This window comes from Typopeltis vanoorti, chromosome 2, assembly GCF_054136105.1.
Source record: "Typopeltis vanoorti isolate ZY-2024b chromosome 2, IOZ_Tvanoo_1.0, whole genome shotgun sequence".
Taxonomy (NCBI): domain Eukaryota; kingdom Metazoa; phylum Arthropoda; class Arachnida; order Uropygi; family Thelyphonidae; genus Typopeltis; species Typopeltis vanoorti.
This window is the reverse complement of record NC_143550.1, coordinates 106,140,716-106,159,713: the sequence shown is the minus strand read 5'-3', so window position 1 is coordinate 106,159,713 and position 18,998 is coordinate 106,140,716. Positions and strand designations below refer to the sequence as shown.

The window sequence follows — 18,998 nt, the reverse complement described above, 5'->3', positions numbered from 1 at the left end:
AAATTATGTAAAAAAAAAACCCATCTTATATCAAGAAGTCACTCATCTTGGTCAACATGTACACACTGAAATATATCTAGTTAGACAAAAAATCTATTTTATCAAAAACGTATTAATTAATAATCAAAAATAGTTGATAATAGATAATAATTAATAATATTCAAAAATTAAAACTTTAACAATAATGATAAAATAATAATTAATAATATAAATACACCATTTATATTAAATGATATAATAAATATATATTATTATTCATTGATATTGTAACGTTGCTATTGTAATATTATCAAATAAATCAAAATAAGAATTAGGAATAATTATCTAATTTGTGATGTGATATAAATAAAGTGGTATTTTTTATATCTCCGAGTTATTAATTTAGCTACGTTTTATAACTAGTGATATAGTTATTTATTGTTGTTTGGTATTTTTCAGAAAAGTCACATCTTCAGATTCTCTGTAAGAGTCAGCAAAGCAAATGGTAACAGCAAATTCTCAACTCATATAAACCCCCAGTCAGAAATTGACACAAGTATCATTCTCCTATTTAGCGGAGTCTGCGCACAAGCTACAAGGTCGAATCTTCATTTATGCCACTAGAGAGCGCTGAGGTGCAGCAGTTGAGAGCTTGAATAGCTGCAGTCAAATGGCGAAGTTGTGCGTTAGGTGTTGTGAGTGTGTGCGTCATTAATACGGGATTTTTATCGACATAAGCCATCAACAACATCGAACATGGAAATCGGAGGAATTTTATGGATATCATGTGCCTTCTGGGTGGGAGGTAGGTGTTTGTTGTCACTTCTTAGCGCCTTGTACCAGTTGATAAAAACTTAGCGTCGCGCGAGACTTGTTTCCTCCCCAGCGCGTCACCACGTTGGAACTGCTGCTCGGCCGGAGGTAAGCGTACGACTCGTGTGTGCCATTCCAGTGTTTGATCACCGCCAAATAGGAAGCAAAGTTCCTGATTGAATTTGGTTTCGGATCTTAAACACTTTTTTTTTTTTTTTTTTTGTCCTTTCACGACAAAGTTCGGCAAAAATCGTATCTTTTCGTTCACAGCACTATCAGCGCTTTTAAAAGAGTTCGGCGACCGCTCTTGAACTAAATATTCTTTGTGCGGACAGCGCTGGTCCGTAACCGATGAAATTTTGGGGCGGGACTGTTGAGTCATACGCAGCTTCGTGTGGGTCGAGCTCTTTTTAAACGAACCCCACTTAGTGAAGCGAGGGAAGAATTGATCCCCGAGTGTATAACAGTCATGCTATTTTAGCAGCTTGACTCCAGCCAACCAACCACCTGTTTCGTTCACAGTATAAACGTCTCTGTGTATTTGTGCGTGTGTGTGTATGCGCGTGCGAGAGAGAGAGAGTACGTTCGTCTTTGTGTTTGTAGGCCAACCGGTTTGTTGTAGGGTGTAATGAGCTATGGGATTCCACGGCCTCAGAAAACTTTTGCTCCTGTGTGTTCTCTAGGGGATATTTGTGTACATAGCTGAAAGCAATTTTTGTAGTTTTCTATAAGACTGCATGTGGTAGGAATGATTCGATACGTTTTTGTTTAGTTTCTCTCGGCGCTTTAATTTTTAAACAGAATTTAAAAGCTGAAGGTCTTCGGTACTGTCAATTGCAGGTTCTTTCACTTTCCATTACATTTTAGGTATTTAACTGCATTTGTCGCTAGGTGTCAGTGTATTTCCCTTCCGAGTGCTTTCATTCACGAGCTGCCACTGGTGAAATAGAAGGCACGTGCCCTCATATCATAAAGCTTTTTATTATTATTTTAACTGTTACGCAAGCAAACTGACGAAGGTTTACACGTATGCTCTATTTTACAGACAGATTGTTATTAAACGAGTTTGTTAAAAGAGAAAAAAAAAAAAAAAAAAGGACAAAGAAGAGGAAAGGTGCGCATATGAGTGAATGTCAAGGTCATGCAATATACTCAACATGGCCTTCGCAAAAGAGGAAATGTATCTTGTCTCATTCTTTGCTATTAAGGCATCTAAAAAAAAAAAAAACCAAAACAAGTTATTTGCATACTTGCTGAAAAACGCGATAAACGAATACGTATTGAATTAGGAGATTGTCAACAAATTGTTGACACGATTTTTTAATAGACGAAGCTCTTATAAAGGCTCCAATTAAATACAACAAAACAATAAAATCTTCAAACGCTTCTTAAACCATGAATAGTTAGGATTTTAGTTTTTTTATTACAATAGAATGGAGAATAATATAGGTTTTACCTTTTTTGTTTTTAATTGATATTTGAATCAGATAGTGTACGAAGAGTTTGGGTTTTTTCTTTGTTTTGGTTCACATGTTTATCTATCGAATCCGAAAGGAATACGCTTTATAGGATATTACGCGGATTCTCATTATTGAAACGAAATCATTATGAAAAAATAGTTCTGATGCTCGAATGGAAGCGGGATACAAATTTTCGTATCATGCGGAACCCATTGCGAATAAGTGACTTGGACGTGATACACGGGCGTAATCACGATATCCAATTGCTTAATTTATCCGAAAGCCTTAAGTTGCTCAACCTATGTTGTGCGCGAATAATCAAAAATTCAACCAGTAAGATAGTTTGATATCTTTATAAGGAAGAAATGGGGGAAGAGGAAGACATCTTTATCTAGATCTACTGAGAAACGAAGGAATGTGTTTTGGAAAATCTTTTCCAAAATAGCGACTGCAGCTAATGTTACCAACACATTATTCACGTCACGTGTGACTTCTGGAAATACAGTGGAAACAGTTATCAAATTTGTGAGCTAATTTCTATGCATATTTGAAAAGAAATAGGAAAACTATAGGTTGCTTAGATCACATTTTAATTAAGGTATTATCATTTAAAAACGTTCAAATAATTAAAATGCTTCAGTTAAATACAACAAATCAACAACATTGAAATACTTCTTACACTTTGAATAGCTGAGGTTTCAATTGTGTGTGTTCTACAGGCCCGCTTGGTTGGTAGAGCGATTAGTGTATCAATTATCTAACCAACAGGTTGTGGGTTCGACATGGATGTTTTGTGAACGCCTTCAGATGGCTTGAAATTCCGTTTGGTCTCTATAGCATAGTTCCCGGCTATCTCTTACCCCACCCAAGGTACTACTACCGTTCGTGCTATATATGGTTTATAACCTTTCGTGAGTGATAGCCTTAATAAAATTCAAACCATGGCGAATGCGGCCTTTGTAACAGTTTGTTGAAGATGATAGCTTCTAGCATTTCTTGGTTTATTAATATAATTTACTTCAGTTATCAATAATTACCATTTCATACTTTTAATTTGATATATATATATTTTAAAAAAGCAACTTATTTCCAGTAACAATTATTTTCAATTATTCAAACTGAAAATTTTTTATATTTTGCCCTGATTTCTTAGTAGGGTGGATTCCATTATCTCCCCCCCCCCTTAAGAAATCTAAGATTTTTAGGTCGATTCGGTTGAAATTCTGGCTGTAGTAACGGACTACCAGGTCAGTGTCTGTTAACTGCGTGATGCTTAAAATATCCGTAGATCAGTCAGTAACGATGGATATCCTTGGATTGGAATCTTTTAAAATGCCAAGGACCTTTTGATGAGGGCATTTCAACTGAAAGTGAGTTAACCGGTCTTCTACAAAAGTAGAACTCGCAAAAGAGACAGGCCAGAACACCACGCAGTTAGTACATTCGCCTCATAGTTGCTTCGAGCGAATTTTTCGGCCGAACAGTTCCATCTAATTTTAGCATGTTTGTAAAAGTTCGTTTTTACAGAAGAGACTTTATTTTAGTGTGTTATAACAATTTCTCATAGATCAACTTGCTTTTTATTCTATACACTTTGGAAACGTCCTAAAATTGGAAATGGTAAAGTTTTTGAAGTGACCTAATCCTTGAACCCTGGTTTTTCATCCCACAAAATAATCAAATCGCCAAAAGAATATATTGATCGAAATTAACATACTTGCATCGTAACTTTAGTTACTCTGCTCTTAATTCGAACCAAACCAAAAGCAGGATCCCCCTAACTTTTTACAACAAACGAAATACTGAATTGTCTGCGATGATTTAATTGGATTGTCCGTTTTGATGTTATAGATCTGGGATCTTCACCCTTCTGCTTCATCCAAAACATTTCCATTATCATGCCTTCCAACGTTCATCGTACAATCGCGTGCTGCTCAGTCTAGTTAAGTGAATTCCGACAAATATTAAATCACTACTGACTTGAATACAGTGTGTCATCTCAAGAGCATTCATTGTAACAGAGTACTGGAAGATAGCTCTTGGGATAACTAGTTGACTGGCTCTTTTAATAACTTATAAATAGTAAATCGATCAAGGTTCCACCATGGACTCTCATCTGCTAAATAGCTTTAAAAGGTTATCATCCTGAATACAGAATGTACAGCCGGAGTTCTAAACGCTTTAATCTTTTGTCACCAAGTGATCACATCCTCAGCGAAACAACAATGGATCACTGCGAATATCAATTTCGCAGTTGGAGAGTATTCGGTGATTTTTCAACTTTTCATAATTCGTTATCAGAAATGAATGCGTTCCCCCCCCCCTCTCCCCACCCTCTTTCTTCTTACAACCAACTCCCGAAGATTAATCTTAGGGAAGCGGAACACATTAGCCGCTTATAAACGCTCTTGAAGCACGTGATGTGTTGCGGAACGTCTTTGCGTTTACAAGGCTAGGTTCGTGTGAGATGAGCTGAGTTAGAAAAATCGATAGATTTTCTTCTCCTTTGAGGTAACATATATATTAATGTAAACGGGAAAACTCCTGAAGGTGATGCAAGTTTTTTTTTTTTTTTTAAAATAAACATAATAAAAAAAAAAAGAATCAACGTTGTGTCGTTTGTCCCTGTGGATTAGAGAGTGATGATGGTATGCCGGGAGAGGAAGGAAAAAACAAAAAAAAAAAAAAAACAGGAGCTCTGTGTAACCGTATTCATTTTTCTTTCTGATAGTCCAATGTTTCTGAATAGAATCCTACATCCAGCTGAACTGCTAATGGATTTGTTACATTATCGGTTTTGTCCTTATCAGGACTGACTTAAAAGGGCGAAGCAAGAATGCTTTACATCTTCCCCATTATCTGTAGAGGACAGCGTAGGGATAAGATGTTATTGAGCTATTAAAGCTCTGATCATGGCAAGAGGGTAACAGCAATAGCCGAGCCTCAGTTAGAACTTCATTGGCTACAGCATTGCCATCCATTACCCTCCCTGGGTACCAATTTTAGTCGCCTCGTACGACATGCATTAGCTACATTGGTGCTATTCTTATCCCGGCAACCTATGGTAATTCCATTGCACAAGGATGATGTCAAGACTGATGTATTCAACTACTGACCTATCAGTATCTCTGGAGTAGTGGTGAAGATTTTGGAAAAGTTGGTTAGGGCTTGCATTCAGAAATAGATTGACATAGATTGACAGAGGTTTTGTATTTCAAGGTCGTTTTCAAATACGGATAACATTTAAAATTGTAATAGGTGTATTGATTAATGCCTTATATAATAATGAATTTCTGGATATCTTTATTTTTAGTAATATATTTTTGTTTTATTATAAAAATTATCAGTTAATTTATATATTTTTTTTGTATTTTGAAATACTATAAGTATCATCTCTATTTGTGTGCGTGATCGCTAATCATCTATTTTATTTGTATGCGATATACATGACGAAATAACAATGAAAAATTCCTTGTTCGGGATTTCATTGCTTATTCTTATCGCTTCATCTCCCTACGTTTACGAAATATTTGATTCATCTGGTGTGCTTCCTTTTAATACTTGATGTTTATTAGTCCTATTAAGTAGGGTTGTTAAATGGACTTCAGTCATGACAGGAAACGGAAATGACAACTATAAAATACAATTGGCCACCTATTTCACATCACTACTATGTAGAATTCAAATCTTAACATTATTTATAGAAATGTTCCGCGTCTTTATGATATATATACGAGATAGAAGTTGCTGGTGACGTGAATAGCTTTAAATCACAGGATATTTCTGGTAGTGATTGTATAATCCCGAGAGTAGAATTACGGTGTGATGACGAGCGTTGGATATAGTAAAAGCTTTTTTCAATTGAATTTACTGCGTATGCATGCGCGCACTGTCACCCTCTTTCATCCTTCTCTTTCACTCCATCCAATTTATCTATTTTTCTGTCTATACCTAAATAGATATTCATCCTTTTTTTGTTTGTGTCTTAACTGGATTGATAATTGTGATCATGACACCGCTATCGGGTTAGTTGGGAGTTTTGTGTACAATCTTCGCTGATCTGACCTCCGTTCAGCAAAATCGGTTGTTGATGGAGACTGGATCGATAACAGGTATTGAGAAAATCCAGAAGGATGAACTGACGTTGATAGATAAGGCTGATGGAGAAAGAAATCTCCTTCCATCCCTTATTACAAAGTGGTCTGAACGGGTCTATTTTATTGATTTTATAAAGGAATCATTAAGAATGGTGGGGGGAAGGGTGTTAATGTTGAAGAAATTACTAGGGTTGTGTCAGTGGATTTATATTTTGTAATAGCAGGTTTCATTGATAAATTTTATCACTGGGCATTTCTTTTATGCTTAGGAATTGAAATCAGTGAAGTATCGAGTGCAGTGTCAGATAAGAGGATACGTAGGATTGATGACTTGTTTAAATTGTTGCTATCTTTTCATAATTTTTTTTTCTGCCTTTATCAAAATTTTAGTGGAGTAGTTGGAAAGACGTCCACTACTCAGGGGTGGAAAAATTTTTTGAGTCTTCTCTGGCAGTAATTTTTTATCGAAAAAAAAAATAGTGACTTGAATACATTGTTATATATTGATTGTTTGCATTAGCTATATTGACGTTAATATAATCCTCTTACTTAATCTAGAAAATAGATTAAAGCCATCCCATGATGTAAGAAACCCTTTTGAGACCGATTTTCCCATTATAATATTCCTTGGATAAATTACTGATTGAAAAAGTTCGTCTTTGTGTCTAGAATATGCCGGATTATGTAAAAATAACAAAAAATTAAAAAAAAAAAAAACCTTAACTCACCCACCGTATTAACAACTGTAGGGTTACACCCTTTCGTAGGCAACTCATAAATAAAATTTAATAATTGTACTTTCAGAACTTAATTGTCTATGGATAGGTGAAGTTTACAACTAGTTGACTAGTTAATTTCTCATTTTGAAATTTTCCAATCGCAGGTGTTTCTAATTTTCTGTAATTATGACGCATGCTGGTGGAACTTTTGTAATCCGTTGCTGCAATGCGAAATATTCCCAGCACCACGGTTATGAAATATGCAACTGAAGTTTTGAGTTTCACAAGTAAGGATGTTTTTGTCGAGTGAAATTCCAATGAAGTAACGACCAGGAAATGAGTTCGCAGCATGTGGTAAACCGACGGGCATGCCACTTAAAATAATCTTATGTGGGAAATGACGTCACCGCACACTTCAAAATGAGCGTGTGCAACTTATTGAACTCTTAAATGCACATCTACACATTTTTATAGCAAAATATCGAAACATTTTACTCGACAGATACTTATTGTAACAGGAATTCATGTCGAATGTTTCTTGGATTCTTTGTGATAAGTACAAAATAGCGCCCTCGTCCAATACATTATGCAGAAGGGGGCTTTTCAAATGATACTATTTTCTTATTCGCAGAATAAGAAAGCCAGGTGCTTTGAAATTAGCCGGGAGACAGAGACCATGAGGCGTCAGCGTATTGTGGCAGTCAGTTGCGTTTGTTGTCGGTGTCGGGTCATTCAGCAGTATTTTCGAGATTGAGAAATGCCCCCCACCCCCACCCCCAACACGCACTGTTACTGGCCTCCGTTGAGGTAGAAATCGCCTGTTGCCTCTCTGACAGGATTAGAGCCAAGTGTTTCCAGCTTAGGGCTATTGTCTTTTTTACTGTTTTGGAGAAGTCATAGGCTAAATGGATATCGTGTAAATACTTTAAATCATCTACTTTTATGATTAGTATATCAGGGTTTCGCGAAATTTAATAACACCGTTTAAAACTAGATAGAAAAATTTGAGAACTTTTTTTATTTTATATTTAGTATGATTGTTTATGCACGTAAAAATAACGCCAAAATGTTATTTTTTGTTGCAAGGCGAGAACGTAAATTTATTTATTGCAATGTCCATTACAATTATCTTATCCCGAATTTATTTTATATTTTATTTTATAACCATTGACCATTGACGTTACTGACAGGATGGGTGAAGCACAAGTGCTTTTCATATTCCCCTTTATCTGTAATGAGAGTTATTTGGGAATGGGAGATTTGTGAGCAATTAAGCTCGCCCTCTGAGGGCAGTAGTGTTAGCTATGATCAGTTGAGAGAAGAATAGCCTTCGGTCTTTTGTGTTTGTAGTAATCAGTCTCATTGTAATTGACAGCTTGCACGATTAGTGGGTTTGAATGTGAACTTGACTTCACGAAGAATTTTTCTGCAAGATCACGAAGAAGGGAGGAGATGTATGGAATGCCGGTTTCTCGGTGAATCTGTGAATTTCTGACGAACCACGGTGCATCCAGGATCATCCTAAGGCATTTATTTTGGATTCTCTGCAATTTTGAAATGTTTGATCTTGAAGTGTGACTCCATGCTGGTGAGGCGTAGGTGATGACTGGACGTATTACCATCCGGTAAAGAAGCAATTTATTATGTAGGTTCAATTTGCTCTTGCGGTTGATCAATGGGTAGAGCTGAGCTATGACTTTGGAAGATTTGGAACAAACGAGATTGATGTGTTTGTTGAAAAGGAGTTTCTTATCCATCAATACTCCAAGATATTTGGTCTCTGAATGCCATGGGATCTTTTGACCAGAGAGCAGGATGTCTTCTTTGTTGCAGATCTTTCTTCTTGAAAACATCATGGCTGAGCTTTTGAGGGGGTTTACTTGAATTCTCCAGTTGGTGAACCAGTTTGCTAGCTCATTGATACTTCCTTGGAGTCTAGTGATTGCTAGGTGAGGGCTGAGCGATCTGGCCAGAATAGCGGTATCGTCGGCATAAAGAGCCGTAGTAGTTTTTGGGTTGAGAGGAACATCTGCCATGTAAGTTGTGAAAAGTATTGGGGCCAGAAGAGAACCTTGAGGTACTCCCGCCTGGATTCTGCGCCTTGAAGAAACAATTCCGTTGAGTTTTACTTGCATGTATCTTTCATTGATATATGAATATATGAGTTTCACTAGTTTAATTGGGATATTGTTTTCAATTAGTTTGAAGATAAGGCCTTGATGCCAGACCTTATCAAAAGCCTTGGCAACATCCAAAAATACAGCAGCAGTATGAAGGTGCCAGTTAAAACCATGAGTGATATGTTCTGTTAGTCGGTGAATTTGTTGCACCGTGTTGTGAGCTTTGCGAAACCCAAATTGTTCATTTGGGATTATTTTCTGTTGGTCCACTGCTGTTTGCAGTCTTGATAGGATGATCTTTTCTGTCACTTTGCCAAGACAGGAAAGAAGACTGATGGGCCTGTAGCTTTGGGGAAGTTGTGGGTTATTACCAGGTTTTTTCAGAGGTATAATGTCCGCGACTTTCCAATCAGAGGGAAAGTATTGGAATCTTAAGATGGAATTGGTAATATTAACTAGATGAATTATGGCTTTCCGTGGGAGTAGCTTTATTATTCTATTGGTAATGCCGTCAGGGCCGGGGGCCTTTTTATTCTTCAGATGGGAAATGATATTTATTATTTCTGTTGGAGATGTGGGGATGATGGTTTCTGAATCATCCTTAAGCTGACTTAGTGCATTTCTAACTTTACGATGGACTTTGTAAATAAGATTGATATTTAAGTTTGCATAAGATGGGCTGCATTGATTTTCCAGATTGTCAATTAGGGCTTCTGCTTTTTCTTCATCTGTGTGTGCAACTCCAAGATTGGTCTTTAAAGGGGGAAGTGGTTGTCTTTTGGTACGAAGAGATTTTACAAACTTCCACATGGAGTTATCTTCTGGGTTGATTTCTTTCAGTTTGGTTTCCCATTTGGAGTTTCTGTGGACCTGGAGGGCTTCTCGAACCTGTCTGTTCAAAGTGTTTAAGGTTGCTTTGTCCTGCGGGGCTCTGGTGTTGTGATATCGCTTTCTGGCCTTGTTTTTGGCTCTAATCAGGTCCATTATCTCTTCTGGGATCTTGGAAGCGTGGAAGACAGTGGTTTGAGTGACTGATGCTATTGCTGTGTTGATTTGCCTAGTTAAGTTGTTTACAGCTTGATCTATTTCTTCTTTTTTACGAATGACAGGGGGAGGACCGATGTGGATTGGAAGAACCTTAGAGAGCTTGTCCCATGGTATGAAAGAATGATGGGGAGAGAGTTGGTCTTGAAGTCCTAACCTGAGTAGGATGGGATTATGATCTGAGTTAAGCTCTTCTACTGTCTCCAGCTGGTATTGATATTTGATGTTTCTGAGGATAACTATGTCTAATACATCAGAACTTCCTGATGGGCTGTAGTGGGTGGGGTCAGTGGGTCCAGCTACTATTGATGAGTTGAGTAATGTGTAGTTGTATAAGGTACGTCCTTTGGTGTTGATTGACGAACTGAACCAAGCCGTATGTTTAGAGTTAAGGTCTCCAGCTATGATTATGGAATCTGTGGAGCCGAGGATGGAGTCTAAGTCTGCTGTCAATAGTGGAATACTGGGAGGATTGTACGCTGCGTAGATTTTGAGTTTGCCAGCGTTATTTGTGTGCACCTCCACACCCGTCACCTCAAGGTTTAGAGTTTGGGGGTTGGTCAGCGAGTTGTGGCTTAAATAATTTTTGATAAAGATAGCTGTTCCACCTCCACTAGAGTTAAGTCTGTCTGTCCTGTATAAAATATAACTTCTTAGTTTTGGATTGTTTGATGGTCTGAGGTGGGATTCACTGATCAGGATTATGTCTGGATTGTATTATTTTATAATTTATCTTTCATTATAATTTATCTTTCATTATTAATATTGACAAATTATTAGATTAGAATTTTGGTGTATAAATATTGTATATTTTTCATTTTTGTATTGTTAGTTTTTTTTAGTTTATATTTTAACTTTTTCATGGCTTATATAAGTATAATTATGATAAGAGACTATTAATAATGGAATATTAAAAAATAAAGATGGGGATGAATCATTAACCACCAGTTAAGAGAGGAAAAGGAAGACCTTAGTATTGCGCATGCGTAGTATGAGTAAAAGCCGGATATCATCTGATAGAGGTGCACTTCCTGATAAATGGTGAGTGAACATTAGAGAAAGGAATAAAAATATACTCGTGAAAACCGTATAATAGAAATAGGGGGCGTCATCGAAACGCGAGGAAATGTATCGAGTGAATGGCAAATGACAAAATCGTTTGAATAAAAGTTTGTACGATATTATTTATAATACCTCGTATTAAGGTGTGGTTCGAACTTTCCTCTATAATCTGTAGTGTACGCACGCCTCTTGACTGTTTAGCCAGATATGAAAGTACAGCAAAGCGCCTACATTTTATCAAAGTACACAGTAGACAAGTTATCTGATTATTGCGAATACACAATTGAGCCTTAAGTAATCGGTGGAAGCTGTTATAAATCGACAGGACCTTTTTTTTTTTGCCTTTCTTGTATGAGAAAACATGCAGCACTTCGTTCAGCAATCAATCTACGAGGTTTATCAATTAACTTATTACAAAAACGTGTTAAAAAAAAAAAAAAAAAGGGCCACGGATCCTCCCAAACACAAGTTCCACCTTGGAACTTTCAATGAATAGCAATTCCATCACCCTACGGGAGTCTACAATGTTTTCACACTTGTTTAGTGACCTGGCAGTTTGCCAGGATAGCTTTCTTCTACGGCAATTTTCTAACTTCGTGTAAAGAAATAGGAGGGGGGGGGGGAATGAAACTGCTGTTCCGTCAAATATATATATATATATATATATATATATATATATATATATTACAGCCGTTTGCAACAGTATTTTGGCTCTTTCCGCCGTACTTGCTCCTACAGATATCCTTTTGGTTCGTCTCAGCGACGTCTCTTCCTGCTCTAGCTTGTCAGTGAATGAAACTAGGTCATCAGTACCAAAGAAACGGGAAAAACCTCCCGTATTGTTTAGAATGTTGTACCTGGTAACATAATTCGGATGTACATGGTCGAGTCGGATGGTTCCTGTGGTTGTTATGTTTGAGGTTATAAGGTCATGGCTCGCAACTTTGATGCGTGGGTAGTGGTACAAGAAAGTTTCAAACCTAACGGATGTATGTACAGACACATTATTGATCAGTACAGCAAAAGACAGTGCAACACATTAACATACATCATTTCTTTTCTCTTCATGTTTTATAAACTGCATCGGAATTTCTCCCTCTTGGCAATCTCCTAATTCGAAGTTTTAATTAAAAAAACTGTTATTCAAACAAAAGCAGATATAATAATTCCTCTTTTGATTCATGCAGCTTGAATATTTGAACGTAGCGTGGAGAAATAAAAAAAAAAAAGAGGTTTGAGTTATACATAAATACCAACTTTAATTACTTTATCTGTAGAGAACAGTGTAGGGATAAGGTATTATTGAGCTGGTAAAGCTCTGATCATGGTAGGAGGGAAACAGCAATAGCCGAGCCTCAGTTAGAACTTCATTGGCTACAGCATTGCCATCCATTACCCTCCCAGGGTATTGGATTGAATGAATCAATCACCGCATTTCACGGTCGATTGATTCATCCACACCACCCTTCACAATCTTAAAGTTCTTAAAAGAACTGGGCGATGGACTGAGTCCTTGACTTTATCCCGTCATCTGAATGAAGAAAATCTGTGTGGATGGAGTGTTATTGAGCTAAAAGCTCTAGTCATGGCTGGGTAACGGCAATAGCCGAGCCTCAGTTAAAACTTCATTGTCTACAGTTAAAACTTCATTGTCTACAGCATTGCCATCCGTTACCCTGGAAGTCCTGAAAAGGACTGGGACGTTCTCACCCGTCACAATCCTTATAGTCCTTTATAAGGACTGGCTTAAAGGGGCGAAGCAAGAATGCTTTTCATCTTCCCCGTTATCTGTAGAGGACAGTGTAGGAATAAGGTGTTATTGAGCAATTAAGGCTGTGATCATGGCAGGAGGGTAACAGCAATAGCCGAGCCTCAGTTAGAACTTCATTGGCTACAGCATTGCCATCCATTACGCCTCCAAGGGTATTGGATTGAATGAATCAATCACCGCATCTCACGGTCGATTGTTCCACCCGTCACAATATTTCTCAAGTGCACCTTACTATAAAAATCATATTTATATAAAAATGGTGTATTTCTAAAACTTTTATATTTCTCAAATGTTTTAATTATTTGCAAATTTTCATAAACATTTATTTTATATTATAAATGGAATACTTAACAAATTTTTGATTATAAACTATTTATTGTTATTTTACTTTGTTTTACAATATTTCCAAAATCGACAAAAATAATTCAGAGGAAACTTTTGGCTGCTTAATTCACATGACAGTGAAAATGACGTTTCCCACTAGAGATCAGAAACGAGTAAAAGAAAATGTAACTGCCAATGCCTAATTGATTCGTCTTATTTAAAGATAAATTTTTCATTCGATACTTCCAACTGTATACAAATTACCTTAATTGCCTTATTAGCGAGGCTAATTAGTCTAATTACAGAAGATTAGTTAAAACCTCTCTTTGTACATGCGCACTGTAATTTATGATAGTGTCAAATTAATACAATTGCCATTTTGAATTTTTCTGCTGTTTGTCAACCCTCTTTTTTTTTTTTTTAACATCGCATCAGCCGATAATTTTAAACTCGCGTGGAAGTATCTTAAATAAGGATTAAAATCCTTGAAAAGCTTACAATCATTGTAGAGTAGCCGGAACAGTCCCAATTATTAATTAGCATTGTTAAACTTAATTAGCGTATTTGTTATTTTCCTTCTATTATCGTTTTGTGATAAAGTAATAGATTCAAGATGTGTTTTCCAACCTGCATGTCACTGTCTGGTTCCCTTAGCATTTTCGCTAATAAAAATCGGCAATATTTATAAAATGCACTGTTCCATTTTCCTTAAATTTCGTGGCGCTGTTGCTAAAATTTCATGACCTAATTTCCTAGTTTCATGTACGATGGTTTGATTTATGCCCTGAAGTTGCACATGCTCATCTTGCTCTAGATACCAACTCAAGTTGGCTGGAACTGTTAGGGAAGCAGTGATGCGCTAATGATCGTGATCTAACATGACAATGGCGAAGTGAATAACGCTGAAACACGTGATTGTCGAGGTGGCAGTGTGTGATTAGTTAAGATATGATGTCAGACAAGGGGAAACGTTAAAGTGCAGCATTCCTAATGTCATCTTCGTATGCGGTTAAAGAACAGCGTAGTTAAATAGCTAGCTGAAGTTTTCATTTTAATTTTTATTTATTCTTTTAATTTCTTTCTCATGTAATACATTAATCTTCACTATTTAATAGCTAGGATACCTCAAATGACTTATATCCTATCCTACATTTCCGCATTTGCAAGGTGATAATTCAAGTTCAAGGAATGTCATATGCGAAATATAATGGTGTTGGTTTATTAATACGTGACTTCAATTTTTTATAAAGAAAATTGAAAATTATCTTAAAGATTAAAGTAAAAATAAGTAATACTTTTAAATTCTCTAATAGTTTAAAACTCAAATGTCATTAATTTATAAATGCATGATTATAATCACATATCGTAGATATTTTTACATGTTTACAACTGTGCAGTATGGACATATTTTTAAAATTCATTCATCTAGTTGTTGCATAACGAAAGACGTGCATGGCAGTACGGTAAACTGTCTTGGTGTATTTTAAGCTCGTCCCATTAACCTACTGACGTATTTAGCCCGTCTTGCTTCATCCCTACTGAAGATTCTTTCATCTTATAGTGTATATTTTAATGTAGAATGAATGTAAATTATTCCATTTCCTGTTATGCTGTTTAGGAATTGAATATAAATATCCTTACTCTTCGATTTTTTTTTTTTTTTCTGTTTTAAGAAATTTACAAATAAATGCAGTTACAAAGAACATCTTACCGCAAAGAACACCGTGGTTCGTTTTGTGGTATGTAAGAAATGCCATCCGCCCAAGTTCTCAGAATAGCTTCTTCGCCACTGGGTGATTAAATACCTCGAGTTATTGGTCCTTAACAAGGTGCTTTCTTTTTTGTTTTTCTGAGAAATTTCTTTGGCTTCTAGGGAGGACGTATTTTCGATCTTCTTATTTCTCTCCTACGGTTTAGTGAGTCTCGTGAGGCTACTGTGATTCTATCGTTCAGTCTTTCCATCCATCCTTCAGCTTGGAGAAACTATAACTCAAAAATAAAAGCCCCCAGGTCAATAGACGTTCCATGAAGAGATAACTGCTTGATTTGTTCGATGATATAAATATCGCACGGCTTCATTCTATAGTTCCACTTTACCCAGAATATTGTTTTCAAGATAGATATTATTTGTGAATAACCTCGAAAGCTAAATGCGCTTAATATTTTTCTTTATTCATTGTAATAAGCATGCATAACGTAATATTTTCAGTTACTTAATATTCACGTGAGAATTTTTATACAATAAATTTTTTTTCTTTATCCTATTTTAGTAATTTAATGACTTATTTAGTCGAAGACACGGATCTTCATTTAGTTTTCAAATATAAACGCTGGTCTTTTCATTTATTTCATACGTTGCAATATTTAAAATGGTGTTATAATTTATATGTTTTTTATAGACATATAAAATGTAACCCCTTTTTATTTACATATGTTTAATTTTAAACTATATTTGTATGTTTTTTTTTTTTTTTTTAAATCGGAATTGCTATCAGGAAAGTGAGTTGTTAGCTAACCGCCTCGCGATAAAAAAATTCAGACGAAATAATTTATCCCAAAATATTTTTTTTACCTATAAAGATTATTTTTTAAAAAAAGGGGGAGAGAATGTATTGAAGGGAACAGATGATTAGCACTTTGTCCTGAAAAGCAAAAATACTGAAGTTAGTGCCTCGAGTTTCATTGTGATATTTGGACTGTAATCTTTGGATAGCACAGCAACTTGAAACTTAACATATGCGTTTTGTATAGCTTATTTCTTCAACTATAAACTTCTTTTACAGTCATCTAACTTAAAAGCGAGAATGTTTTTTCAAAGGAACTGCATATTAACTTTCTCAAAAGAATGTTTGTTTTGTTTCCAATTTAGAAACCAAGTTATTTTTGAATCTTCAGATATTCAAATGTTTTCAAAATCGCATCTACTCTAAGCGATTATATAAGAAATTATATAACATTATATAAATTACATATTTTTAAAACTTGTTCCGGAAACTCATACTTGCTATTATGTGATGTGACTGATGATTAGTTACAACGGTTAAGCGTCGAAAGTTTATTGGAATTTTGTGATATTTGAAATTCTGAATCGATTTATTTATTTTTAGCGCCGTTTCTATAACCAGATTAACTCTTCACAGGCTGAGCATAAGAACATCGAGCATAAGTTCTTCATATGATAATGCTAAACCATAGACTACCACGGCCAAAGCCAGAATTAACAATGAAATAAATTTAAAAATTCTATTGTGGAAGTTTATAAAATATCATGAATACCTAAATTACTATTATTAAAGTCAAACACGAATCCCCACTCTCCTTCCTTATCGGCCTGGTTTGTCCTAATAGCCAGTGTACCCTCTGTTACGTCGCCCTTGCAAGACCCAGACCTTCCTTACAGGATGTTTGAAATGGCATCTAAAAGTCCCATGTTTGGTCTCCAGAGAAGAACCGGATTATCTATTAGTCCGCCTAGAATGTTAAATGAGTGATAGTTTGATAACTTTTCGCGTACGTGGGATAACATGACAAACTGTAAATAACATATCTTTACCGAAGGCGCTAGATTTATAGAAGAGATCTAGAGAAGCTGGTCGTTTTGGACTTACGCGGGAGCTACTCAGGATATGACGCTCGTGTATTATATCTATTCATTGCGTGTGTTTTTATGCCGTTTTGTCGGGACGAAAAACCGAAGAAGGAATGGAGAAACAACGAAATCGTTCCAACTTGGTACCCGTTAACTCACCTTCAGTAGAAACGCCCTTGGGAAGAATTTTTTTATGTCTTGGATAGAATTCAAAATTGGGTCTTTCCACTCAAATTGGCATCGTCGATCTAGCGAGGGTGACAGAATTAAGATGGATAAATAGTCCCTAAATGCTAGCTGAGTACTAGTTTTATATATTGGTTCGGTTCTCTTGATGTGGGGGGACATAAAATTGCAGTCAGTGAACGTTAATGACGATCTTATGAGAAGATTATGATGAGGCATACTCAGTTGGATCGTCATATGATGATTGTCTTTCTTAATACACGTATCAAGTGAAAGTTGTTCTCATTTCCTGTATGGCTTCCTCGTATAGGCCAGGCAGTGTTAGTCAAATTCTTGACCTGCGTTCGCGCTGTTGCTTCATTGAAGAATCCGTATTATACTTTGCTCAACACATTTTCGCTTCTGTAGAAGAACTTGTGAACAATACTCTAAATAAGTATAATGCAGTGTTATTGTGAAGATGGTCATTAGTAGCAAAACTACGCAATATCGAAAATGCAGATTTCACCGTAACGAAAGAAAAAAAAATCGTTAAAAAATTATCTCTAGTTGTTCTAAAACTTAAGATAAAGATGTATAATGCACGACTGACTTTTCTGTAAAAACAAACCTGATTTTGGCGTCAAATTTCAAAACGGTGGTCTATGAAAACATCAGAGTTCAAGTGTGTAACAAGTTCGTCATCAAAAAAAGTAATCTTCATTGCTTAGTACAAAAAAAAATATATATAGCTTATTTTTTTAAGTTTCTTTCTGACGCTGATGTAAAATTAATAACCCAATTTGAAGAGATGCGCGGCAAATCACTTATTTTATAAAAATAAAACCTCTAGTACATTGTTTCTCAAAGTGTGGTACGCGTGAAAGGTCGTTTGGGGGTACATGACAATTTTCGGCTATGCATAATTAAAGGAGTCATTATATTTTTCAACAAACAGTGCAATTAGAGGCAACCGGAATAAAATGGCACTAACAAATGAATCGCATCTCCTCTCCAATAGAAACTTCTGTATAGACCAAGCAAAACCATATGTTGCCTGTGGAAAATGTGGTTTTGCTTGACACCAGCCCGTCTTGAACGTGTTAAAACTAAGAAATATATAGTGCATGTGTTTCAGATATTATGGAATTCGGTTGAAGGGAATTAGCATTTCAACTCAACTGTTGAAATGCTCATTTGTCTTTGGTTCGCGCGATCTTTTGTTAATACCGCACCAATCATATGCAGTTCTTCGCTGCTCTACGTATCTCAAGTCTTGTAAATTACTGGTAATTTTTACTTGAAATAATGGGAAAGAAGATGACGCTATTTGGGTAGATGACTTTGACGATGCACACAAAGAAACTGTTCTCGATGGCAAAAGTAGTGATATAGGAGCTTCTTGGTAAGTCGCACCATTTTCAGTTTTTTTCTGAAAATGAAAATCGTCTTAATTTCCGAAAATTCCCGCACGTATCTCGCAACAATTTTTTAGCTTTAATTTTGGTAAAAAAGTTAGTTGTATTCGAGTAAATACAGTTTTTTTTTTTTTTTTTTTTTTTTTTTTTTAGCTTTCAAATTCTTAAGTATGGATCATTGGTTAAAGATTGGATTTATAAAACCCCCAAAAGAGAGCAATATAGCAAATACAAGTAGCTGCAAGCAACAAGAAAACGTTGATATTGCATCTGGATCAAATGAAATTGATGAGTGTGTCGTCTGACATCTCTAGAGAACCAAAATTTAAAAATAAATCATATTTTTTGTTTACATGAACATATAAATTCAAATAAAATAGATATTCAATTTTAAATTAATTTATTAAAATTAAGGGGATATTAAATCCCACATTGTT

General features: G+C 35.8%; 1 protein-coding gene across 1 annotated transcript in view; it reads left to right on the top strand.

Moving 5' to 3' along the window:
- The first annotated feature begins 636 nt into the window (after positions 1-636).
- Positions 637-18,998, top strand: part of LOC150109310 (irregular chiasm C-roughest protein-like) — a 167,638-nt gene continuing 149,276 nt past the window's right edge. Inside the window, exon 1 of the mRNA XM_090407296.1 lies at positions 637-784. Coding sequence (XP_090263422.1) covers positions 736-784 — 49 coding nt within the window. The 5' untranslated portion in view covers positions 637-735. The remainder of the gene's footprint in view (positions 785-18,998) is intronic.